The 25,691-nt window shown below is 44.6% G+C and overlaps 1 protein-coding gene across 3 annotated transcripts in view; it reads left to right on the top strand.

The window, feature by feature from the left end:
- Positions 1-25,691, top strand: part of Fam21c (family with sequence similarity 21, member C) — a 45,520-nt gene that overhangs the window by 7,599 nt on the left and 12,230 nt on the right. For 2 of the 3 annotated variants that reach the window (XM_013508428.1, XM_013508426.1), the window contains exons 5-21: positions 540-713; positions 2,461-2,554; positions 3,735-3,796; positions 5,031-5,078; positions 7,595-7,699; positions 8,964-9,042; positions 9,579-9,635; positions 10,451-10,569; positions 10,983-11,040; positions 12,337-12,396; positions 12,824-12,994; positions 14,761-14,888; positions 16,722-16,808; positions 19,833-19,934; positions 21,253-21,384; positions 23,555-23,724; positions 25,123-25,225. In XM_013508428.1, coding sequence (XP_013363882.1) covers positions 540-713; positions 2,461-2,554; positions 3,735-3,796; positions 5,031-5,078; positions 7,595-7,699; positions 8,964-9,042; positions 9,579-9,635; positions 10,451-10,569; positions 10,983-11,040; positions 12,337-12,396; positions 12,824-12,994; positions 14,761-14,888; positions 16,722-16,808; positions 19,833-19,934; positions 21,253-21,384; positions 23,555-23,724; positions 25,123-25,225 — 1,749 coding nt within the window. The remainder of the gene's footprint in view (positions 1-539; positions 714-2,460; positions 2,555-3,734; positions 3,797-5,030; positions 5,079-7,594; positions 7,700-8,963; positions 9,043-9,578; positions 9,636-10,450; positions 10,570-10,982; positions 11,041-12,336; positions 12,397-12,823; positions 12,995-14,760; positions 14,889-16,721; positions 16,809-19,832; positions 19,935-21,252; positions 21,385-23,554; positions 23,725-25,122; positions 25,226-25,691) is intronic. The other variant, XM_013508427.1, reaches the window with a different exon arrangement.

Below are 25,691 nucleotides of genomic sequence, written 5' to 3'. Positions count from 1 at the left end.
TGCTGTAGCAGCCATTCTTAACCACTACTAAAACAGGCTCTAGTCTGGACTGTAGTTTGGTAATTTATGACATTGAATGTTATGTGGGTAAGTCCTTTAAACCAAATTTCTCAGTTCCTTTCATGACTGCTTCAATTCTTCCTCCTGTCACATCAAAGTAACAGGAACGTGAACGTATCTGGGTTAGTGTGCGACTCTCACTGCCTGGTGTGTGCCACAGGATGTGTTAATACAGACAGTGTTGACTGCAGGGAGCAGTTACTGGCTCTAGTGACAATGCAGGGCTGGTGACATAAAACACTTTGTTCTCTTTGTACTTTGATATAGGGTCTTCCTGAGTTGCCTGGGCTGGCCTTGAACTTGTAATCCTCCTACCTCAGCCTCCCAAGTAGTTAGAATGACAGGCATGTGCCACCAAACCCAGTCTGTCAGGATTTTTAATTGAAATTCATTTATTGTGTGAGGCTACACCTTAGAGAACATTGTGGTGGTATCATCAGTATGTTGGATATCGACACTGAGTGGTTTTTTGTTTGCAGGAAAAGACCCGGGAACAGAAAGAGGTAGATCTGATTCCTAAAGTCCAGGAAGCTGTAAACTACGGTTTACAAGTACTGGACAGCGCGTTTGAGCAACTTGACATAAAAGCAGGGAACTCGGACTCTGAAGAAGATGATGTTAACGAGCGGGTGGAACTGATCCTTGAACCCAAGGTTAGCTCATTCAATTCAGGTGTTTTCCGCTACACCATACTTACTGCTGTGTTTTGGACACTTTACCTGGGCATAGAGTTGGTAAAGGCCAGACTTCACCTCTAGGAAGTGTGTGTGTCACTTAGTCCCATGGTGACCCTTTTGGAAGACTGGCTGAGCTCATGCGCTGGTGGAGCACAGGAGCATGCCAGGCTAGGGGCACAGAGACTCAGAGCCTGGTGGGAGGAAGGAGGCATTTACACCAGTAATGATCACAAGTGCTCAGAGGCTCAATTTCTAACTGGGATGTAAGGGCAAAGACAAGATCTGGGTTGGGGTGGGGGTTGTTCTTTTTTAAACTTAATTTTTTTTTTTTTTAAAGTTGTGTATATTTGTCTTGTGCAACATGTTTTAAAATAGGTATACATTGTGGAATACCTCCATCAGACTGACTTAGGGATGCCTCACACAGTTACTTGTGTGGTGATTTTCAAGAGTAGAATCTACTCTTGATCTCACTCCTCTAAGTGAAATTGAGTCCCTTCTACCCAACATCTCCCTAACCTCCCGCTCCTCTAGTTTGAATTCGGGTGAGAAGGACAGGGAGGCTCATGAGAGGTGTAGGGGGTGTTGGGAACCTGGGACTCTGAGCATGTGCTAAGGAAAGCTGCAGAGGGTTGAAATGCATTTGAGTTATTTCCAGTGGCTGGAACCAAAGCCCCTGTAAGCTTTCCTGTGTAGGCTTCCTGTTCACCTCACAGGTATGTACATGTGGCATATTCTTTCTCAAACTGCTAAAGGAGACAGTGAGCAGCACAGAATCACTCAGGAGTCACTGAAGAGATTGCCATATTAATTCTTGAGAGTCTGTGTGACCCCAAGTACTTTCTGGATTAGAGCATGAAACCCAACTCTTGTAGTTACTCATTTAGCTGCATAGTTCTCCCAACTTGAACTCCACAGTCATACCAAGTTGGTGTGGATCCTTATCACTGGCTTGTGTTCTCAGTCTGTGGGTTTAGAGGTCCGCAGCAGGTCCTAGGACATGTACTGCATGAAGCATCAGAATTGCTCTGTCCTGCACTTAGGGTGTTAAGAGAGGAATAGGTCAGCCTTTTCTCCTGCAGGGGAGGTAGGAGGTAGTCCTGGAGCAGGGTGGGGGTGACAGTGGCACTTTCTTGACCCTACACCTTTCATTGACATGTGATGGTGGAGGAGAGAGATGAAAGGATCTCCAGCACATACTACTGTGCACACCATTCCTCCATCCCATTCTGGGCCTTCATCATTTGCAGTACGACTTTTCTAGATCTGCAGTGTTAAGGCCTTGTGGGAGAGGGACAGTGTTACTGTACAGTTTCCTGGGCTGTTTCTCTTTGGAGTCCTGAACATTCAGTTTGCCCCTAGTCTGGGCAGATTCTCAGTTCCTTTCCTTGGTTCTCCTGTGGAACATTTTGCAGGGTGGTTATGCCCTTTTCTTTGTTTACCGCTGGCAAATTTCTTTTACAGGACTTTGCCATTTTTGTTGAAAAAGTATTTGGGAGGATTTAGCTTTACCTTGCTATCTTTACATAGGATCTGAAGGTTTTTTAAAATCAATGGTTTTTAGAATTGTTTCTTTATTTTACTCTCAATCTTCTGTTTCTTACTGTCCCCTTTCATTACGTAGCTTGTTTGAGGTAGTCAGACAAAGCAGGTGTCAAAAAAGATACTTGCCTTCCTTTTTTAACCAAAACAGTTAATGGCTGTTCACTTTTGTTCTTTGCAGGACCTGTACATTGACCGCCCCTTGCCCTACCTCATTGGCTCCAAGCTCTTCATGGAGCAGGAAGACGTAGGACTTGGCGAGCTCTCTAGTGAAGGTGCTTGTCTTAGTTACTTTGTGGTCACTGGAGTACAATACCTGACACCCACAACTGTAAGGAAGAGAAGTTTTATCCTGGCTCAGGGTTTGTGGAGGTTTCAGTCTATAGTTGGCCGGCTTCAAGGCAGGACAGCATGGCAGAGGGACACAGCAGAGGAGGGTTGCTTCTGACATGTCATTAGGGGGCAGAGGGCACTCAAGGGAGGAGGCAGGGCAGGGAGATGGGCTCTTCCAGGCGTTGCCCACAGTAATCCATCCCTTCCACCAGGCTTCATCTCCCATCATCACATTTATAGCTGTAAACTCACCCGTGTGCTAATCCACTAGAGAGTGTCATGCACTTGTGATCTGGTCACTTCCCAAAGCCCCACCCATGAGCGCATGAGGCTTTGGGGGACATCTAGATAAAAATGGTAACAGTGCTTATCTTCAGTAAATACAGTCTTGTTCCTTTTCACATTTAGAAAATAGTTTCAAACTATACTAACAATGCAGAAATAGTCCAGAGACCTCACGTATACTCTTCACCCAGATTTGCTACTTAACATTTCACTGCATACCTTGTGTTATTCTTGGTATTATTCTTGGTATGTGTACACAATGTTTTTTCAGAACTATTTGACGCAGCATGCCCAAGTACTCCTAAATAGTTCTCTGTGTATTTTCTAAGAAAAGGGGATTCTTTTGTCCACTATAGCCAGAGTGTAGTGCTCCTAACCAGGAAATTTTACTGGACTTAATAGCATAACGCTGTCCTCTCATCTCCAGTCAGATTTGAGTTTCGCCAGTTGTCCTCATGATGCCCTTTCTTATCTCCCTGCTTCCTCTGGTCCACATCTCAGCCCAGGTGTCGAATGTCTCTGTCATCATTTAGTTGACACAGTTGCTCAGTCTTCCTTTCTTCTCATGACCTTGACATCTTTAAAGAGCACAGGCCAGCTTTTTTTTTTTTTTTTCAATTCTTTGTAATGAATAATTTTTTAATTATATAGAAAGATGCTTTGAGACTCTATGCATATCTGGTCCCTCCCTGTAATGGTATTTTTAATTCCCGTAAGTAGATATATATGGTTTTATCAGAGCCTCTGTAATCCTGTTGTGTGGTGCTGTGTGACTTAGAAGGCACTCAGAATGTTCTCTGGTGGATATTGGTGCTCACCCTTTCCCTCTTCTCACAGAAGGCTCCGTGGGCAGTGATCGGGGCAGCATTGTGGACAGTGAGGAAGAGAAGGAGGAAGAGGTAAGGACTTTGTTCTAAGTCTTGGTGTGGGTAAGCAGGAAGTGTAAGTGTTCAGCTAATGAAGTCCCTATTTGTGAGTTAGCCGTCTGATTTCATAAAACTTTTAACAAAAGTGAAAGCCACAATCTGAAGCTTTTTCCTTAGTGTTAGATTTTCTCTTTTTCTTGTATACAGAAACAAGGAAAACTGATCCAGTGTCCTTAAGGGTTGGCTTCCTCTTATCTCGCCAGTGAAGCCCATCTTTTCCCAGCACAGTTAAGAAGCAGCTTAGATCTCTGCCCATAATCATAATCTTTGAGTAGATTCTATCTCTGAATGGCCCTGTGGAAAAAATGTCTGCATCTAACACATGTTTACTATAAAACTAGACCAGAAGCTGTACAAACCATCACTGCCACTTGAAACATGTTCATGTCCACAGAGCATAATCTGGCTGTCCAGCCCTTAGAGAAGGCATTTTGAAGGTCAAAGGTACCATGAGGAGTGGCCCTTGAGTATTAGGGTTCTGAGAGGAGATGGATTTGTGTGTTCCACTCTCCTCATGTGTCCTGCTGTCTACAGTCCCCTCTGCTGCCTGCCTTCCTGCAGCTCCCAAGCAGAAGTCTTAGAATAGGAAATGAACTTTCCTTTGGTAACTGTGCCAAACCTAGTCGCTCACTGCCTCCTCTGTTTTTAGCCATCAGTGTCACTCTTTACCAAATTGGTGGTAGAAAATACCAGTGTTCCCTTGGGTCTGATGAAGCAGTTATCTTACATAGAGGAAGTACAGAAAGTAAAGTCCAGAATGTGAAATAATACAACTGATTTGCCAGGCGTGGTGGTGCATGCTTGTAATTCCAGCATTCAGGAGGCTGTAGCAGGAGGATTGCCACAAATTTGAGGCCAGCCTGGGCTGCATAGTGAGACCCTATCTCAAAGAAAAGAAAAGAAAAACTGATGTAATTAAATGTGAAGCTCTTACTTTGAATTCAGAAGTCAGAATCAAAAGTGCAGCTGTCATAAAAAAAATAGAGGTGTTATGGGCAGCAGAAGTCATGTGCCAGCTGTGACAAAGGTCACACCAGCTATCCACCTTGTCCACATCTCTGTCCTTGAGGTGACCTGTGGTCTGTGCCACAGACTGAGTGTCAGAGGTCTTCCTCTACATGACAGCATCAGCTTGCCCAGAGACTTAGACCTGAAGTCATCTCTGCTGAATAGAGCCTGTGCTAACCGAGCCATCTTCCCACCTTAGGAGTCGGATGATGATTTTGCCAATCAGAGTGACAACGATCAAAACAAGGTGAGGCCCATGTGTTGAAGTGACTTTATTTTCTTTTTTTTTACATTTATTTTAAAAATAAAAGAAGGAAAACATATTAACAAACAGACATCCATTTACAAATTAGCTTAGGAACAATACAAGCAATACAGAGTTACAGACAAAGTGGAAACAATGGTTGTTGTATTATATTGATATCTTCAAAGTGGTTTCTCAGGAAAACAAATAGAGACATGCAAGATTGATCAAATAATTAATCATTAACTGTTCCTTTCAGTAAAGTGATAGAAGGTGACTTTATTTTTCTTAAGTTTTAATTGCAGCATGACAAACATACCAAAATCACTTCTGAGTGACTTATGGCAAAATGAGGATTTTCTTACGTTTAGAACTAATTTTCCCTTAGGAACGTCACATATTTAAGACTACCCTCCTTTTTTTTTTTTTCTAATCATACTTTTTTTTTTTTTTTTTTTTTTTTTGGTGTTTTTGAGACAAGGTCTCGCTGTGTAGTTCAGGTGGCCTGGAGCTCACTTTGTAGCCCTGGCTGGTCACAAACTCACAACAGTACTCCTGCCTCAGCCTCCCGAGTGCTGGGATTACAAGCATGAGCAACTGCACCTAGCACCAATTTCTTTATATTTTGTCATTTTTTTTCTTAAAAAAAAAAAAATGGGAAAACAGACCTATAAAAGAGTGCCCAGTTACCCAAACTGAACTATTTCATATGAATCCTCTCTCTCTTGTTTTACAGTTTGAGACACTGTAGGGCTGGAAATGTAGAGCGCTTGCCTGGCATGTAAAGGGCCCCTGGGTTCTATCCCCAGTACCACGAAGGGAGAAAAAAGATTGGGACTGTAGAGAGAAACCTCCTGCTTTCTTAGCGTGCTCTTAGTTTTTGTAAATCCATAAAGAGCATATTCTGTTTTATGTTAACATAAGTGTTTCCTTTGACATTTCAAATACCTTTTGTAATTTTTTGTGTAAATGTGTGTGTGTGTGTGTGTGTGTTGTGTCTTTGCATTGCCAAGGATGGAACCTAGGGCTCACACATGCTAGGCATTCTACCACTAAGCCTTAACCCCAACCTTGTCTGTATTTGTAAATGTATTGATACAGGATAGTATGGTCTAAATTAAGGAAAATAATTTATTTCTCAGATTTTAGACATATACATGAATCCTTTGCTCATGTGAACTTTGTTAAATAGAGTGACGTAGGGTTACATTAACATGTTCACAATGGAGCTATAGTTTGTGTGCCTTACTGCTGGGGACTTGAACCACTGGTTATACATGCATAACTGCCCCAAAGGGCAGCTTTTAGTTAATTTTATTAGTAAAAGACTAATAAAAGTAATTAGATCCATAATACCGCCAGTGGTACAAGCCAAGTGATGGGACAGTCATGCAAGTACTACCAGAGTTTCAAGCCAGCGGGAATGTGTTAATGGTTCTCGATATTACTGTCTGGTGGACAGTCTTAGTTACAGATCATGCAGATTGATTTTCCTACAAAATGACCAACATCAGGATGATGGTTTTAGCTAAATTTTTGCTCCAGAATGTATGTGCCGTGGTTTATTGACATAATCTCAGATTGCATTTCAATTTTTTAATTGGGAAATGTTTTTTCACGAAATATTTCAATTATCAAATGAAGGGTTTTGTACTTTTCAATGGTACTTCTGTTTGGTTGTATTCACACAATGTAGCTGTTCTCTATGATCTTCCTTTGGAATATATTTATTTCTATAGACATTACTATTGAGATCTATAAATACAGTTTTTTCAAACAGTACAATATAGTGATTAAAATCATTTGTTTACCCGTTTTTATTGTTAAAATAGACTGATTTGTGTGCGACAACTGACCTCAGAGTCATAAGGATTAAATTAGATAGCAAAGTACTTCTGGCATGGTACGTGACACAGCTTACTGACTTAAACAGTATATATTCATTGTACAGAATAGGAGAAATGGGAATTTAACAAATAATTGTTGCTGAGTTTGATCCTCCAGGCCCTCACTGCCATGGTGTCCAAGGTGACTGTCACTTTGGTCTTTTCCTTGCCTGCGTAAATGCATCCATGTTCACAGAGACCATGTGGTGTGGGGGCGGGTGTCATGCTGAATTCGTCACTCTGTGCTTTCTCTTGGTCTCAGGTGGCTGTCCCATGTTGCAGCTTACTCCTTTTCACTGTTACTCCATGTTAGTATTGAGATCAGACTGTATTTACTTGTCTTTCTGTATTAAGGAACATTTTGTACATTTCAGTATTTTGCTTTTGTAGTCTTGCTGTTGTGTTCTTATTAAGCATTAATTGCCTTCTTTGGATTCGAGAAGTCAGTCTTGTGCATTATCAGCAAATGCATGGCTTTAGCACTTGCTGCCTTATTTCCATCATTAGTATTTCTAAAAGCTGTCACCTTTTGAAGGAGGAGCCTAAGACCTAAGCGACTAAGATTGATCAAATAATTAATCATTAACTGTTCCTTGCATCTAGTAGTTCTAACCAGGTGTTGTGTATTCTCAGCACACCACACAGATGAGTGATGAAGAAGAAGACGATGATGCTGACCTCTTTGCTGACTCTGAGAAGGAAGAAGATACTGAGGACATTGACGAAAATACTAAACCAGTAAGAGATCATAGTTCTTTCACTCAAGGAGGTCTTAGGAATGGTACCCTTCAGCTCATTCCCTGTCTTGTCACTCAGCTGTGTATCTTTCTTGTTTTGCAAAGTATTTGTAAGTTCACTTACACTCCAGAAACAATGACAAGCACTCTCAATTGTCTTACAAATGCCACTTTCTTCTCCTAGTGTTAGGATTTTATAGGTCAGGTTGTTCAGAGTATACTCAGTTCTAGAGTTTTAGCGCCTTTCTCTCCCACCCTAGCACCTTAGTCTAGTTTTCTCACTGAGATTTTCATACCTAATCTTTACCTAGATTTAAAAGAAGTACAGTGGGCCCCCAAAATTCCTGGGCGTTACATTCCTAGGGTACTAGTGAATTCTGAAAAATCTCAGATTTCAGATATGGTCAGAAAAATGCCTATAAATGCCGGTTGTCTTTATAGTTTAAACCCTAAGTATGCTATATCTCCCACGGTTATATAATGTAATTTAATAAAATACTGTATTAATAAAGCTTTAGAAGGCCAGGCATGGTGACCACCTATAATCCTAGCACTTGGGAGGCTGAGGCAGGAGGATCACCATGAAGTCAAGGCCAGCCTCAGCTGCATAGTGAGTTCAGGGCTAGCCTGAACTGCATAGCAAGCACTGTCTCAAAAAAATAAAAAAATAAAAAAATAAAGCTTTAGAAGGTTCAGGGCATTTTGGCAGCATCATAAAGATCTTAGGGCTTTAAGAGAAACAAAACTGAGAACACTCAAGATAGCTACATGAGGTACAGCAACCTGTTATGATTTGGGAATTGCTGGTGCAACTGCCAGAGATGTGTTACAGAGTAGCAGCCAGTCAGCAACAAGGAGAACTGAGTAACACTCTCGGATTGGCTACTTGCAAACCTCCTGCCAAAAAAACAATTGCAGAGGATGTTTGCAGTTTCCATGAAATTCTAGGGGCTTCCACGAATAATTACTGGTTAAGGTTTGAGGAAAAATCCGTGAATGACTGAGCTTGCAAACTCTGAACTGCAACCTCACAGGAGTATACTGTACTGGTGAGCAAATAAAGAGCCTTCTGAAGGTACATTGTATGAGTCCTGTCTCTCAGGTGGTCTCTGTCAGGTGCATGTATTTGACTTCATTTCATCAAACCCTGTTTTCTCCTCAGCTCATTTTCTTTGCTGCTGGTACTGTAGGTTTGTTAGGTGTCTAAACATAAAGTGCACTTCTCTATTGAAAAAAGTAATTCTTCTGGTCTCGCCTGCCCACAGAAAAGACCCACATCTTTTGCCGATGAGTTGGCAGCTCGGATCAGAGGGGATTCGAGCCGTCTCGGGGAGGAGCAGGCAGGTGAGCCAGCCAGGACAAGGTAACAGGTCTTCCATGTGGTGTAGGAGCCTCTGCCAGCCCCACTGGTTGGAGGTTCTGCGTCTCATTCCTAAGGCACAGAGGTGCAGGCACTAGAACACCAGGAGAAACTCACATCCATGTAACATTTTTCCACACAATTCCAAAGGCCTTGCACCCCAGGGAACTGTGGACACCAGGGTAAGGGTCTGTGGCTTTCTATTTACTCCCATATTTTGAATTTTTAAAAATGCACCGTACAACATATTCTGGTTAATTGACAGCGTAGAAAAATATCAATCTTTGAGCAGACTCAGTACTGTGTGCTTTTGACCCAGGCATGTAGGCAGTGGCCTTCTGCCTTCTGGGGGACATCTGAGTGCCTCCTCTGCACCTGGCCCGAGATAAGTGCCCTAGTGGGGCAAGATGCAAAGTTGAACATCCTACTGTTAGCCTGAGTAGTGAGGACAACAGACACAGAGACACACATGGTGGGGTTAAGTAGTAGAGAATCTGAACTATCCCAACCTTGTCCTCAGGAGATCCCAAATCTCGGAAGACACTGAAAGAGAAGAAGGAAAGAACACCTTCTGACGGTAGGCCTTGTCCCTCAGTTCAGTCCTTTCAGGAGGCTTTCAACTCAGGAATATTGGTGTCTCGATTTGTAAAGTGTTGCTTTAAATACTGACAAGTGGGCTTCATCTGCACTCACTTTGCAAAAGCATCTGGAAGTGTTCTTTGGGGGACTAGGAGGAGTAGGGAGTGTGGAATATAAATACCAGAGATTAGACTACATAGCAGGCATCACCTTGCCTTTGTAGAATTTTCTAGAGGTAGGGAAATAAGGAGCTAGCATGGTCAGGCCCTTTCACATCCAGCAGCAGTGTCCATCATGTCCGTTGTTGCAGTGACCATCTGCAGATCTCTGTTTGGTATGTCCTCCCCCAGAGCCCCAGGGAGGTGGGTCATGAACATGGCAGTTGAGCTTGCCACAGAATACCTGGAGGGCTGCCTGAAGAATGCCTTCAGGAGGCCAAGGCAGATGAGTCACAAGTTTCAGACCAGCTAGGCCTGCACAGCAAGTTCAAAGCTAGCCTGTGCTACGCAGCAAGACCCTGCTTCCCATAAACAGTAAAAAAAATAGTAACAGAAAATTCACTCTGTGCTCCAGACATTTACCGACTTGAAAGTCCAAGCTCAGAGAGCCTTTTGGGTGCCCCATTGGGCTTTGAGGAGGTTTCTGTTAGGAATCGTCTACTGCCCTAAGCCCCTCCTTTTTAGCTGAGCCCAGGTGCCTCCTATCCCCCTGCTGTGGGCGCCATAGAGGCCCACCCGAGGCCCAGAGGCCTACTGCAGGACGGGGCTCCAGACTCACCCTGGGTCTCCCTGCATGTTGCATTCTGCTCACCAGAGGAAGAAGATAACTTATTCGCCCCGCCCAAGCTGACAGACGAAGACTTCTCACCATTCGGATCTCGAGGTGGCCTGTTCAGTGGTGGGCAGGGCCTGTTCGACAATGAGGATGAGGAGGTGAGTCAGTGTCTGCTGAGTTCATAGCAGGGAATCTGCTTCTGCTTTTAGGTGGGAGGTGGTTTTCACTGGGAGTTACTTTGACATCAGATCTAGGCATGTGTCAGACTCACCCACAGTGGGAAATGCTGTCTCCTGGGGTCGTTTGTGAGGTGTGGAGAGGATGTGTTAGCAGTGAACAATTCGCTTACCTCGGTGATTCCTTCTTACCCTACTGTCTTTTTCCATCTTTGTATTTTATTTCTGGCCTGCCTGAATTACTTAAGCGTCTGTCTCCACAGTCTTCACTTTGCAGCTGACTTTCTAGCAGAACAATAAATATGAAGCTTCAAGTTTTACAGGGTCCTAGAGATCCTGCAGTGTGGGTACATTCCCCTCCCATCTTCATTTCTCTGTGTCCTTACTTTACCCAGAGTGACCTCTTCAGGGACACCCCCCAGGACCGGCACATCCCAGCCCCCATAAATGCAGGTAAGCGCCCCTTCTTCGTGTGAGTCCAAAACTCCATTCCCTTCCTATTAGGAGGTGGAAGCCCCAGGTGGTTCCCAAGCTGAAAGCTGTGGTGTTTGCTTGGACCAGTAGAAAACAATTTGTCTTCCTGTGTTAGTCAGGTCTGTTCCCTCAGTGCTGAGATGACCTACAAGGACTAATGTGATTTGGGCACATAGTTTTAGAGTCTGTCAGCTGTGGACATTTGGCACCATTTCCTTGGTCCTGGGCTGCACAGCTCACTGTGCGGGGAGTGTGGGTGGGTGATGCTGCCACCTTCATGGCAGCCGGAAGTAAGAAATGGAAAAGGTCAGATTCCAGTGTTCCCTCAGGGGTGCCCCTGGCAGCCTAACTTCCTCCTAAAGCAGTGGTGGTGAACCTGTGGTATGCAGGCCACAGCCAGCTGTTTATTATTGAAAATTCTAAAAGGTTCACGGTCACTGTCCTAAAGAGTCCAGCACGTACCCTTCGTGACAGCCTTCAACACATGGACCCATGGGGGACATTCCAAAGACACCATAGCACTTCACTAATTTGGCTCTTGGTAAAATGGTACCATCCGTAAATTCCTTCAACAGTTCATAAAGTTAGACAGGACAAGTATAGCAATATAGAGAAATTTTTTTATAAAGTCTAATTCAAAGAAAATCATTTTTCTAATATTCTGCATCTGAATTGGCATTCAATAATTTTCCATTCTGGTGTGCATCAGAATCACCTTTGGAGTTTTTTAAAAGCACAGAGTTTTGTGTGTTGTTTTTTCAGTCTGCACCTTTTATCTCATTAGGATTGAGGAGATTCTCCTGGGTTGCACTTCCTGGGGTCAGGTCGCCCTCCCAGTTGCTGGGCTGTGAAACGGTTGTGCTATCTTCCAGTGTCTGTTCTCCCATTTTGATGTCAGTGACTTGTCTCTGTCTTTGCTTTTGTAGTCATCACTTTCTTCACTGATATTGCACATTTTTTACTTGTTCATGCCACTGAACTGGACCAGACAGAATTAGAGCTATTTTATAGGGCCTGGTTGCCAGGCTCAGCTCCTCCAGCCACCTCACTGCTGCTTGACCACCATCAGGACTCCTCTGTGGAGTCACAGCTTAGACTTACTCCCAGAGAACTCCTGATGCTGCCAGAGGGTGATTAACAGCTTATTTAGGAAAAATCAGTTCTGAAAAGTCCCCTGTCAGGTCTGTGTTGTGTTGCAAATACTTTAGGAAAGGGGGGTTTGTAAGGAAAATCAATTTCTTTGTGAATTGATTGTCTTTTTCTTCCTCATTCTAGAGTCCTCCTCCTCCAAACTTGGAAAGAAAATCCCAGCAGGAGGTGTTTCTGTGTTTCTAGGTAACATGATGATTGTTCTTTAAAAACCGTAGGAATTCTGTCATTCTCTGTGCACTGGTTGAAGAGGCATCTTTAGAGGGTGTGGTGTGGCTTACAGAGGCACTCAGTTACTGATGCCAGTGCAGGTCCTCTTAGAAGCAAGCGCATGGCTTGCCTTGCATGGACAGGGTACTGGTTTCCATACCCAGCACTGCAAAATAGTTTTTAAAAAGAAATGAATGGGTGGCTTGGACTTTTGTGTTTGAGTGATCATATGATCATATGATCCTGCACTGTGAGTCATTCACTAGCAGTTGCAGATGCCATCCCTTGTCCCTGCTGGTATGTTTAGTGGATATACTGAAACTAGTACGTCGTTCTTAGTGGATGGTACTATTTCTTCTCACTGGCACTGGCTGACAGCTGTGGCTGTCTTGTTTGCCCTTAGGGGATACAGATGTGTTTGGGGCTTCAACCATCCCAGTGCTGAAGGAGACCCAGAAGCCCGAGCAGCCCGCTTCAGGGAAGAGCTCATGTGTCCCTGCTGCTAGTGGCCTCTTCGATGACGATGACAGTGACGACTTTTTTACAGCATCCTGTAACAAACCTTCCAAAACAGGTATCTGTCCCAGCTTCTGATTCTGGGGATTTGGTTGGAGAAAGCTGTGGCCCCAAAAAGGATGCCACTCCCCTGGCCTCTGCAGCTCTAAATCCCACTTTGTACTTTTCTGTCTTTGTCTCCTCTGTGCTTAACGGTGCTTCGCCTCAGAGGCTGCTACAGAGTGGGCTGTCTTTTCTCCTCTGAAAGCTGCATAAGAAGATTATCTTCCTATAGAGAACTGAAGTCTGTTCGTCTATACTTTCTGCTCAGAATCTCTAGTTCTGACCTTTGGAGTTACAGAGGCAGTTTGGGCATGCTACCTTCTAGCAGCCTGCTGTTGTGCCTTGCATGAGTAGGAGGCAGTGTGATGGCCATTTCTCTTCTCTGTGCAGAAGAGCCAGATGTCCAAATGCAGTGGGCTTTCGGCCCTGTCCAGGTGGCCCTCCCATTTCCCCTCTATTGGGTTTGAGTCATCGCACTGGTGAAGTCTTCACCTCATCTGTTCTTCAGATACAAGTAGACGTGGGGGCTGCTGTCAGAATGGGTTGTGATCAGATGCATTTGAGTAGGGCCCCCAGTCTGCATGGCTAGAGTTTGCTATTCTGTGGAGCAAGACTTGGATTCAGTGGGGCCTTTTCCAGAAAAAGAGTAAATGAGTTTCTAGCACATGAACAAAGGAAAGAATGAAGGGTGGCGTAAGGGAAAGAGGGAACCAGTTGTTTAGTTGCAAGCGGTTTGGACTGACTGTCCTTCCCCAGGTTAGGTGTAGAAAAGGTCAAATCAGTGTGCTCCCTGTGTTAGAGGGCAGGCGGGTGTGTAGTGCATTGAGACCTCAATAGGCTAAACTGACTGACAGTGGTGAAGGCAAAAGGGCCCTGAGGGTTCTGAGTCACTGTCCTGGAGAAATGTTTGGGGGTCATAAATAAGTCAGCGCTGCTTTCTCTGACAAGAGTGTCTTGGGACCCTCATGAATCAGCACCTTCCTCTCACTGACATGTGCTTCGTGCAGGGCAGCAGTGCTTGTGGGAATGAAGTCTGTGTGGGTTGACTTAAGAAGGTTTTCTAGGTGCATTTAGTGGGAAACACAGTTGGTAAGATACACTACCCAGATTGTCTTGCCATCACAGTCCTGTTTGTGAATAACTAGAGTTGATCATCAACTTTTGGGGGATTTAGAAGCATGTGTGCCCAGGTCTTTCCAACGTCTGTCTCGTTCGAGTGGGTGGGTAACATTCTGGGGAATTTTAGTATTTCCATTTATCTCCTTCTGCGGCTTTACTTTTTAATGCAGAAGCCATCCTCAAATCTTAGATTCCTAGAATTACGACTTGGTGGTCCTGTGAAATGATGTTTCTTTCTTTAGGTCTCTTTTTATGGGTACCTGTTAAGCCACTCCCAGCTCCGTCAAGCATAGGACAGTGCCACTTGGATAAGCATGTCAGCCAGTGGGTTAAAGTATCTGCTCTGTGTCATGTAAGCTACTGTTGTGCTTTTTGAAAGGCAGCAAGGGAATGGGTCTAGGGTATAGCTCATTGGTAGAGCACTTGCCTAACATGGAGGTCACAGGTTTGATCCTCAGTACCACACACAAAAAAAGAAAAATATTACGAGGAGAATATGGTTTCACTTCCTACTTCTTTATACCTAATCAAGAAAATGTAACTTTAAAAACTTCCTTATAACTAACCATGCCTTTTTCCATGCATCCTTTGGGAGAGAAAAATGTTTTAATCTGCAAATCTTGTGATAAGATTTTGATCTTATCCTGTGGTATCTTTTTAAAGACAAAATCAAATCTACTGCCAGCATCTTTGATGATGATGAAGGTGATTTGTTCAAAGAAAAAGCAGCGGCAGCGCCTGAAGCAACTGTGAAACAGATGGATGAAAGTAAAGCAAGGGCAGAGCAGACGGTGAGTGGAGGGAGCAGGACAGAAAGGGGTGCAGCCCCTGGCATCTTACTGGTTCCTCTGGAGCCAGGAAAGTGGTGTTCCCTTGTGTTTATGTTGAAGAACTTCAAACATGAGGAAAGATGAATCCAGTGAACTCTAAGTAATTACCACTCAGAATCAGCAGTTGTTTAGATTTTGCCATATCCAAACCTATCTGCATGCATTTTTGCAGGGAAGCTGTACTCATTGTGACATATTACTCCTAAATAGTAAATGTCTTATGAACAAAAACTGCTGTATAACCAGGTGCCCTTGTCAATAGCTATGGGATTTCCAATAATTCTCCAGTAGGAGCCAATGTCCAGTGCACATTCACAGTGTTCTAGTTAACCCTGAAATGTGTTAGAAAATCACACCCAACATCCAAAATGTATAATACTGATTTTAAATTATTTCATATTCAATCTGTGTTCTGATCTTTTTCTCTTATCCTCAGAATGTCCTTTGTAGCTCTTGTTTTGCTTTGTTTGATTTTGAAGAAACTGCCCAGGATCTGGGCAGTGTTTCAAGATTGCGTTTGCTCATCCTATTTCTTTGGTGCCCTTTTATTGTTTTTTTTTGTTTTGTTTTGTTTTTTGTTTTTTTTTTTTTTGGTTTTTCTCCGGTACCGGGAACCGAACTCACGATCTTGCGCTTGCCAGGCAGGCGCTTTTGCCACTGAGCTAAATCCCCAGCCCCTGGTGCCCTTTTAATCTGAAACTTTGTTCATGTTTTCATTTCTACAGCCAGCCAGTTGTCTTGTAGAATGTTCACACTGTGAATTTACCTCATTGTTTTCCTGCGGTTAGGTTTAGGTAAACTGTTTTTGGCAAGAATAGAGGCAGGCCCTGCGTCAGCTCTGATGAAGTGAGTTCCCCCATGCCCAGCTGTCCACTCTCGAAGCAGTTTGATCCCCCTCAAAGAGGATCACTCTCTGTGTCATTAACAAGTTGGTCCCTTGATCTTTGACACTGTGAATATCCTGTTCTCTACCAGCTATGAGCTTAGTGGTATTAGCATCCACTGATAACTTTCTGGGCCAGTTATCATGGGAAGGGAGGTATGAAAGTACCTTTCTAATTCCGTTTTCTCTACACTTACTAGCTAAACTTACCAGCTGGCATTCTTCTGAGTGAAAGAGCTTTGTCCTCTCGTTGCCCCAGTTTTCAGTGTTGTCATAACAACATTGATTCTTTATCCATTGATTACTTTTTTTTGATGTTCACATTGATCTGTGTTTGGTGAGTCTCCTATGTCTCTGTCCGCCCTGAGCTCTTCAGGCTGCTGCTGTTTCCTCTGCTGTCAGCACTGGTTGCCTTCTCTTCTTTTTAGTCATGTCCCATTGTGTCACATCCTTGCCAGAAACCTGATTTCTGCCAGTCAGCACCATCCCAGCATCTGGGAGTCGTGGACAGCCTGTGCCCCAGTCACATGTCCCATCCGTACACTGCATGACAGCGGGCAGTCTATCCTGCGCCCTTCTCCACCAGACATGCCCTCTATGCTATCTTGCTTTCCCTTGCTGCACAGTTCCCTTGGCCTGGAAGGCCCTTCTCCCTGGGCCCTTCTCTCTTTTTCAGGGAAACTTCCTTCCCACATGCCTAACTTAAAGCAGTTTTAAATTCTTCCCATGATAGTTCACCTCTTGTGTTAATTCTTTGTGTGAACCTCACATGCAGCAGGGTCCACGCTGGCATCTTTATTCCTGGAGGTGTGCCTTGGCACTTTCTCATAGCAGAGACTCTCAATAAATAAATCTCACTTCCAGGTATCATATTTGCTAATCTCCCATTTTTCTTCTTTTCCCCCAACAAGGTTACCCTACCTTCCAGCAAAAATCTCAAGCTCTTGCCAGAAACAAAAACTCAAAAAAGTTTGTTTTCGGATGAGGAGGACTCTGAGGTATGGAATTCTTTTTCTTAGTCCTAAATATTTATTTGTGCCTGTGACACTAAAGACTGTTATTTCTGGATCAGTAGAGACATAAGACTTTTTATTAAGTAGGTTTGTTTTTTTGTTGTAGTTTTTAAAATAATCTCCAGGAAGTATTTGGGCTTCAGAAAGCAATATAAATATAACACTTTACATTTTGGGGTTTGACTCTAGGGCTGTGTATGTAAGGAGAACACTGTGCTTCTAGGATGTTCAGATTTTAGGCTGCTATTGGTCCACACAGTAGGTACCTATGCCAGAACTGACAGCAGCCTGCTGCTTCCATCTGTGACAGTCTTACTAACTAAATAGCAGGCATGGTATTAAGTGGTGTGGTTTGGGCCTTGTTGTGACCAGGCACAGGTTGTGGATGGCCTTATTCCCTCTAGGCTTTGTCTTTGTTTGACTGCCTCAGGCCTGGTCCTTTCAGATCTAGCCTTAGGCCAGCCCTTTGGGAGACTGGAGACCATGAGCATCAAAATGTATATGTAATTTGAAGACATCCAGACTCCAGGTTCCACTGTCACGGGTAGACTTCACACTCCCTGCCAGGGTGTATGGATGGCGAGTGATACAAGTAATGCCTTTCAGGCTTGAGAGCTTGTATTTCCCTGAGGGCTTGTGGATAGAGAGAATTAGCCAAAGTGCAGTTCAGGCCACCTCCTGACCCTCCAGCAAGCAGGGGAGCCCCACGCAGTTTCTCTTGGGGTCCTTGTTTACCCTGCTGCCTTCCAGCACACCTGCACCTCATGCCCAGCCTCTGACCCTCTGGCATGCTTTTCCCTAAGTGGGGGGCTCATTTCCCTGCTCTCTGGTCTATGCGAAGTTGCCCTACCAGCTCACCACTCGGAGCTGCAGCACAGGGAAAACAGGCCACATTGCACCTATCCTGTCTCTTCTCTGCCCTGGCCCTGATGCTTGGAGACCATTTTCCCTCCCCTAGCTTGGGAAGGCTCCCCAAGATGGGGAGGATTTATCTCCAACTGTATTCCAAGCACCCTGCCTCTAATACCAGCACTTAGCATTGCCCAGTTACCCAGTGATAGTCAAGTGCCTGGAAAACTAGACATGAGCTGTTTCAGTGACTTTCCTGCTGTTCTCCTTATTTATTGCTTTTACTAAACCACCCAAGAATTCAGTGGTTTACAACACCAGTTGTTTCACTGACTCCTATGGTTCTGCTTGTCCCCCAGGGCCTCTCGTGTCTGAATGGGGCTGGGCTGAGAATCCTCCCGCTGAAGAGACATGAGCACCAAGGCTGCTGGGCATCCAGCACTGTCTCCTAGGCACACAGCTTCAGGGCCACAGGGCCTGGATGTGGTGACTCAGGCTCCAGTGAGAGTCCTCAGAGAGGAGTTGGAAGCTGTGCATCCTTTGATAGCCCAGTTTTGGAAGCCAGCCTTTTCCTCCTGGACAACTTGTCCCTTTGGTTAGTTAAGACAATCATACAAGGCCCACCCTGGATGGAGTCAGAAGTATAGACTACACTTGGTGGTGGGAGTGTAAACGGATTGGAGACTCAGTTTAGAACCACAGCAAGGCTTTGGCCCCTGGTTATCACCACAGAGTCAGTGATTTTGTTATGGGAAAAACTGAATCAACAGTAACCAGGAGCTCAGAAGAAGGAAAGGAAGAGTTTATTGATGCTGGTGGACCCCAGAGGAGTAATCTCCAAAGTCTGGGGTCTTTACAGAGAGCTTGTCTTACTTGTAAGGTGGCAAACAGAAGTTACAAGAACGAGATAAGCTTTTGCTGAAGGTTATGGTACAGTGGATATCTTGTGGTGAGCATAGTTGGATGTAGCAAAATTGTTTTTAGCACATTCACAGAAGTTTCAGTTTGTTGACATCATGATTTAGCTGAGTTCAGTGGCAGAGAACGGAATGACTGCAGCTTTAGTGAACAAAACGTTGCGGTTAGGTCAGGATTTCTGCTTCTGTTTTACTGCGTGTGGTGGTAGTCTTAGGCAAGGAGAAGTGAAGCCCGGCAGTTAACAGATGAAGCTTTGGACCAGAGGACCGATTCCATGCCCCTGTCTCAAGCTAGCAGCTGAAGTTTACCCTGGCGAGTCATGAGGGAGGCAGGCGTGAAGTAGTGGAAATGTCTTTGTTCCCAGCACCAAGAAGTGTCCAAAACTAAAAGTTTGTTTTTACTCTTTATTTGGATTGCTTTCATTTTCTTAAAGCAACGGAGCCCTTTCTTTTGGCACTGTGTAAAATGCAGGAGGGTGCAGACTGCTAGAATTCCAGTTGTAGCCTCTTTGCCTGAACCCACCTGTAGACTGGGGTCCCAGGCCTGTGATGCCACTGTGAACACTTTAAATCTGCATTTCAGGAGGAAGCACTGGTCTTATGGTTGAAGAAAATTATTCGAAAGTGTCTTCAGAAAGTATATTCACGTCCTATTTGGCTTTTAGGTATGGAAGTTTCTCTGCCCAAAGGACTGGTTGTCCAGTCTTGTGCTTTGAATTCATGCAGCTCAGTTCACAGAGCTTTCTCTGCAGTCTTAGATGACGTTTTAAAACACTGTAAAGAATATTCATAATCCAGCAGATCTTTCATAATCTAGCAGATCTCTCCTTGATATGCAACATTTTGTAGCTATACTTCAAGTTGAATAGCAAACATTTGAAAGTAGAAATTTAATTGGTATTCATTTAAAAGAAATACTATCCTAAGGAGAGAGAAGTATCACTAATAAATAATCATAGATCTATTAGTTAGGAGTCTAGGATCTGTTTCCATGATTTGGGTCATTATTTCTGACTCCTTTAGACAGATGAAGTCATTCTTACTTTCTCAGTGTGCTGGGACAGTAACAGGGAATCATCTTTCCACCTGAGGCCATTAAGGTGGGCATGTAGAAACCTTGGGTGCGACCACTTGGAGTGGTCCCTGAGGATCCTATCTCAGCCTCGTGGCAGCCATTGTGTCTGTCATTGGTTGCTATAGTGACCTGAAATGATAACCAGCAACTTCAATCTTGATCCAACAGGATTTGTTTTCTTCTCAAAATGTGAGTAAGTCCAAAAGTGCATCTCTCCTACCCAGCAAGCTCCCCACATCAGTCTCCCTTTTTGATGATGAAGATGAAGAGGTAAGCATCCTTATTGCAATAACAGATAATCAACTTCTAATTAAATAAAAAAGGCAGCTGACATTACAGTACAGCCAGAGGCTCACAGAGTAAGGGGTACTAGGAAGCCACAGGTTGCCTGTGGTGGGTGGAACAGAAATAGGGCTGTGTACGCTGCAGACATTCACATGGTTGTCCAGGAGGATATAGCCACGTGGCCAAGTTCTTGTGGGAAGCTTATTAGAGTTCATCTTTAGACTCTGCCTTGAGAATGCTTTTTCCAGGATGATGCTCAGATATGCCAGTGATTTGCAGTAGTATTTTAGATAAAAGGATGGCAAGGAGCAGGAGGCCTGCCATCTCCTGACCTGGCCTTTCTTTCCCACCCTGCATGGGGAGAGCTTAGTAGGGGAGAAAAGTCAGAGTGAAACCAAAGCAAACCCAACCCTTGTGCTGCATTGCACAGTAGATAAGCATGTGAGCTCTGGCCTTAGATCCAGCTCCACTGCTTCATGCAGGACCCTCATCTCCTAAATCTCCACTCCCTGAAGGTGAGTAGCCCATTGTGAGAGCTAAAGCTGACACCTGGTGATGTAAAACCCTGCAGTACCTGGCACGGAGTCAGTGCCTGGGGAGTGTTCCCACTGGCTACCTGCTCATCATGGTCCTTTCTGCCTCACCACACTGCAAGGCCTGTTTACCTGTCTACACTGCAGGGTGTCCACCTGTTGTCACGAACCACAAAGAGTTTCTCCATCTGAACTCAGCTCCGGCCTTTCATGGTTTTGTTCCCATTATCTGAGAAGTATTCTAATGTACTTTTAGAGTGAATTTACAATGTTGTTGAGCCTATGAGAATCAGCCCGTAGTATACCAGCAATTTTATGTAGTAAGCTGTTTCTTAACTTTGTATTCTGTCTTTAAAGTTAATTAGAACCCAGGTCATTCCTTCCCCGTCCCGTGAATGTGTCTGTCAGCTATTACAGAGTGGACAAAGCCCCTACATTCTCCTTTTATCCTTGCTCAATTTCTAAGACACACAAGAGAAATGTGACTTGGTGGCTGCCGCCTGCCCTCACACTCAGCTGGGCACTGCCTGGGCCTCAGTTCCTCCTCGTGCCTCTTCTGCCTTTGTTGCCCTCTCCTCAGTGCCCACTCTGCACTTAGGCTCTCTGGTGACCCACTTACTTCCATGGGTAGAGAATGCAATTAGGAAAGGCCATGGGGAGGGACTATTTTTTGGTTATGTTCTGGCCCTTGACGAGACTTGCCCTCTTCGACATGGTTTCTCTTTCGTGTGTATCAAGCCATCATAGCTTCCTGCCATTTGTTTTGCTAGGATAATCTTTTTGGCACTGCTGCTGCTAAGAAACAAATGCCATCTCTACAAAATCAAAGTCAGGAGAAAGCAAAACCCTTGGAACAACCCAGAAAGAAAGCCTCTGCCTTACTGTTCAGCAGTGATGAGGAGGTGAGCTAAGGTTTCACCTGAAGACGGGGAAGATCTTGTTGATGGGATTGAAGAATTACAACTAGCCTGGACATACCACAGGCGATGTTTATAAGATTGTGGTTTTATTTCTTTTAAAAAGCTATTTAAGGTATGTTAATTTAGAGATTAATCTTTTCAAAATAATTAGAATACCTACAGTGCCCAGACTCTACTTGATGCTAATTCAGATGAAGTGGGTCATGGAGGGGAGAAAAGATTTCTCACCTATCACAGGTTTGTGGCTGAGGCCGTGTAGCAAGACAGGGAAAACATGCATGTTTATTTTAGGTAAGTTTTAGGTGGCATGGGAGCCATTAGAAATGAAGACCCAGAGACACGGACACTCATGTACTTCATGCCATGTCTGATGAGCGTGGGCAGTTGTGGAGGAGACTGGACAGAGAGGTGTGATCAGATGGTCATAACTAGGGAAATTTAGCCAGGCCCCTGTGTTCAGGTTCCTCTCCAAGTTAGCGATGAGAACCTTCCTTACCTCTGGATATAGAATGGCACCTCTAAAGGAATGGTCTGTGGCCCCCTTTGAAGAGGAAAGTGGAGGACACTTTCCAGCCTGTTTCAAGAAAAAGCATGAGAGGGAGGTCAGACCTTGCTGCCTCTGTTTACTCCATGCCAGGGTGCCATACCTTGGGGTAACATGTCCTGTGCCCCATCAGCTGCACACTGTCTTACTTAGTGACAACCATGTGTCACTATAAGGACAGCTAGACACAGTAGCAGTGGCCTGTGCATGCTGGGCTCATAGGATTCTTTCTGTTTCCAAATCAGCAAAATTAATAGTGAGTATGATTCAGCTACTTTTCAGATTGAACTGTGCAAGAAAGCCTTTCATGAAATTTTAAATGTAGAGCATTAAAGATCTTCCTGAGGGTTGCAGATGTAGCTCAGTGTAGAGTGTTTGCTCAATGTTCACAATGCCTGGTTACATCCCCAGGACAGGAAAAACCAATTTTAAAGAAACAAAAAGCCGAGTTCTTTATCTTTGCAGCTAAGTTATGTTGGTATAAGATGGATAACAACTTGCAGCTTTGTTGATGTATTGTTTGAAAGCAAGTTAAAATGACACACAACATAAGTTGTGTCTTCTCAAATAAAATTTATGATATATCCTTCTTTTTTATTAACCACTGTCAGTGGTTATTTGCCTCACCATGACAAGCAGACTCAATCCTACCAGAGCATATAGCAGTGCAGAGAAAATAAAAATATTAGCTGTAGCTGGGAGCAGAAAGAAACCTGGAATAAAGATGACCAGGGTTCTAGAACAAAGATTGTCAACCTTAGCTGTCCCCTAGATTCCTGGGGAACTTCAAAGAATACTAAAGGTGGGTCCCAGGTTGGAATGGCTTTGCGGTACAGCCTCCTCCCATGAATTTGTTAAAGCTTTTAAGTGGCTTCTGGCCTGCAGCCCCAGCTGAGTGAACCACTCTGAGGAGTTTTCAAACTTCAGTATGTGAAGAAGTCCCCTGAGGACCCTGTGAAATTCAGGTTCTCACTCAGCCTGGGGTGGGGCCTGAGGATTTGCAGAACCTGTGCTGGCTTGGGGACCCTCTGTAAAGCCACATAAGCAAGGATTTGGGAGAGCCTTGGTGTGCAGGGATCAACATGGCCGGGTGGGAGTTCCTTAAATGCTTCCTGAGGTCCACGTCTGGGGTCCAATGCTGTGGTACAGGGGTCACCAGCAGCTTCCATAGCACTATTTGGCAGGTGTGTGGCATGAGCTTGGGATGTTTGACATTAAAACAGCATTCTTTTCCTTTCTACAATTGGTTTTGATCCCCTAAAATAGACCAGTTTTCTTGTTCCAACCTGGAGCAGAACCATAGCAAGGAGAAGCACTGTGGCAGTGGTGGAGAAGGAAGGCAGCCTGAGAAGGACTGTGAGGTCCCGGAACCTAGCTGAAGGGATCTGAGTTCAGAGCTTTGGACATAACCTTTATTCCAGAGTGATGCACTTAGTTTGATACTTAGTTTAAAAGCTACCTTCCATGATCTAAGTTGCTATTGGTTTTTCTTTTTCTTGGCAGTGCTAAGGAACAGGAGTAGGACTAGGCCTGTGTTAGGCAAGCGCTCTGCTGCAGAGCTGCTCCCTTCACCTCCTGATGTGTATTACACATGGGTTGTGTTTTCAGGACCAGTGGAGCATTGCTGACACACAGACCAAGTCCCCGTCTGACAGCAAATCCAAAGGAGAGCTCAGCAACTCAGGGGCTACCCAGGGCCTGCAGGCCACAACTGTGAAGAAGACCAGCCTTTTTGAGGAGGACGATGAAGATGACCTGTTCGCCATTGCCAAGGACAGGTGAAATAGTCATGGCAGGAAACCACGGGCTGTATGTCTGCAGTGGCAAGGAAAGGTTTGGAATACACCGGTCAGGCAGTATGTGGTCACCATGACTGATGTCCAGGTCTTCTCCCCAGTGCTGGAAGTGCTTTCTTTCTTGGATCCCTACTGGATTTCTTCTCTCTGTCATTTCTATTGGCATGGAAATATTCTTTGTCTTAGTTTGTCAGTGGTGTAAGTAGTTGTTGTCCTCTGTGTGTTTGTATTCTCTCTGAGATAACTTGAAGATAGTTAAGTTCGGTCAAGGTTACTTAAAGATTTGTCACTTCCATAGAAGTGGATTCAGCATTGAAAAGTGTCCTGGTAGAGGATGGCTATCCACAGAGCTGTGAGACCCACTGGTGGCAGGGACCCTTGCCATCTGGGTGGCTCCCCTCTGATAAGAATGTGGGGGAATTAGAACTCCATAAACTGTTGGTGGAAAGGTGAAATGGTAGAGCCAGTTTGGAAAATGGCTTGGCATCTCCTCAAATGTTAAGTGTAGAGTTACTCGTGACCCGGTAATCCCACCCTTAGGTGTATATCTAAGAGAAATGAAAAAAAGTGTTCATGGAGAAACTTGCACACAAGTATTTACTGTAGCATTACAATAGGAAAAACGTAGAAAAAGCCACGTCTATCAGCCATGAATGGGTAAACGCATGTTGCATAAACACACATTGGGCTATAACCCCTAGTGAAAAGAAGTGAAGTGCTGATACATGCTGGGAGGTAAATTGACTTAGAAAATACTGTGTTGCTGAGAAGAGCCAGCCACAGAAAACCATAAATTATATAATTCCCCTGATATAATGTGCCCAGGGTATAACTCTGTGGAGACAGGAAGTAGACTGTGGCAACCAGGGTTGAGGGGAGAATGGGTGAGGAGTGACTGGCGACCTGGAGTTTCTGGGTGATGGAAGTGCTGGAGCTTAGGTCATGGTGACGATGCACAGCTCTGTCAGAGAAACCCATTGCTGTACGCTTTTGGACGGTTGATCTTACGGTGTGAAAATTTTGTCTTAGTAAAGCTCCCATGAAAAAGGTAGCGTGCAGACCACAGCCACACACCTCCAAGCTGGCTGTGGCCTTCCTGACCACGCTGGACACAGGCAGTCTGCTCCTGTCCTCTCTACTGTGATGCCACAGAGCTCACAGCTAACACACCTACGCAGAGAATGACATGCCAGGGGCCAGGTGAAGAGGTTACAGACCAGAGATGAGTGTCCCCAGTCACTCCTGTTTCCTGTCTGTTCTCAGCTGTGTGGGGTCAACAGATGGGGCAGGTGGGTAACTGTAGGTGTTGCCTAGAAATGATACTGTTTTTGCTCGTAAATTATGTCTGCCCTGAATTTGACCTTTTATTTTCTCCTGTAGCCAGAAGAAGACCCAGAGAGTGTCTCTCCTGTTTGAAGATGACACAGACAATGGAAGCTCTTTGTTTGGCTCTCCCCCGACCTCTGCTCCTCCTGCAACAATGGTACTTTTCCTCCTGCAGCCCCGAGAAATGTTCTTCAGGTTCCCCTGCAGAGTAGTGGTGCAGTGCACCAGAGTGACTGAACCTACAGAAGGACTTGTGTGCCTGGTGCAGAAAGAGCTCTGGTTAGGGGTACTGTCGATGTGAAGCATGTTGTACAGAGCCAGTAGAAAAGGGCTCCCTGTGTCAGACAGCCCACTGAAGCAGACACAGGCACAAGATGCTCCATGTCGGGGAGACTGAGCCGCAGGGCCTGCAGTGCTGCTAACATTTGTGCAGCTGGTTAGGGCGTGTGTTAGTCAGCTTTCCCTCACTGTGACAGAGAACCTGAAACAGTCTTTGAAAAGAAGGGGAAGGGTTTGTTTGGGCTCTGGATTTCAGAAGTTTTGGTTTGTGGTGGTTGGCCCAAATGGTTTGGGCCTTTCATGGCACCATGCATTATGGCAGGAACATGAGGTGAAAGAATTGC

Source organism: Chinchilla lanigera, unplaced genomic scaffold (genome assembly GCF_000276665.1).
Source record: "Chinchilla lanigera isolate Chin_1 unplaced genomic scaffold, ChiLan1.0 scaffold00145, whole genome shotgun sequence".
NCBI classification, from domain to species: domain Eukaryota; kingdom Metazoa; phylum Chordata; class Mammalia; order Rodentia; family Chinchillidae; genus Chinchilla; species Chinchilla lanigera.
The sequence above is the reverse complement of the archived record's forward strand: the minus strand, read 5'-3'. Positions and strand labels throughout refer to the sequence as shown.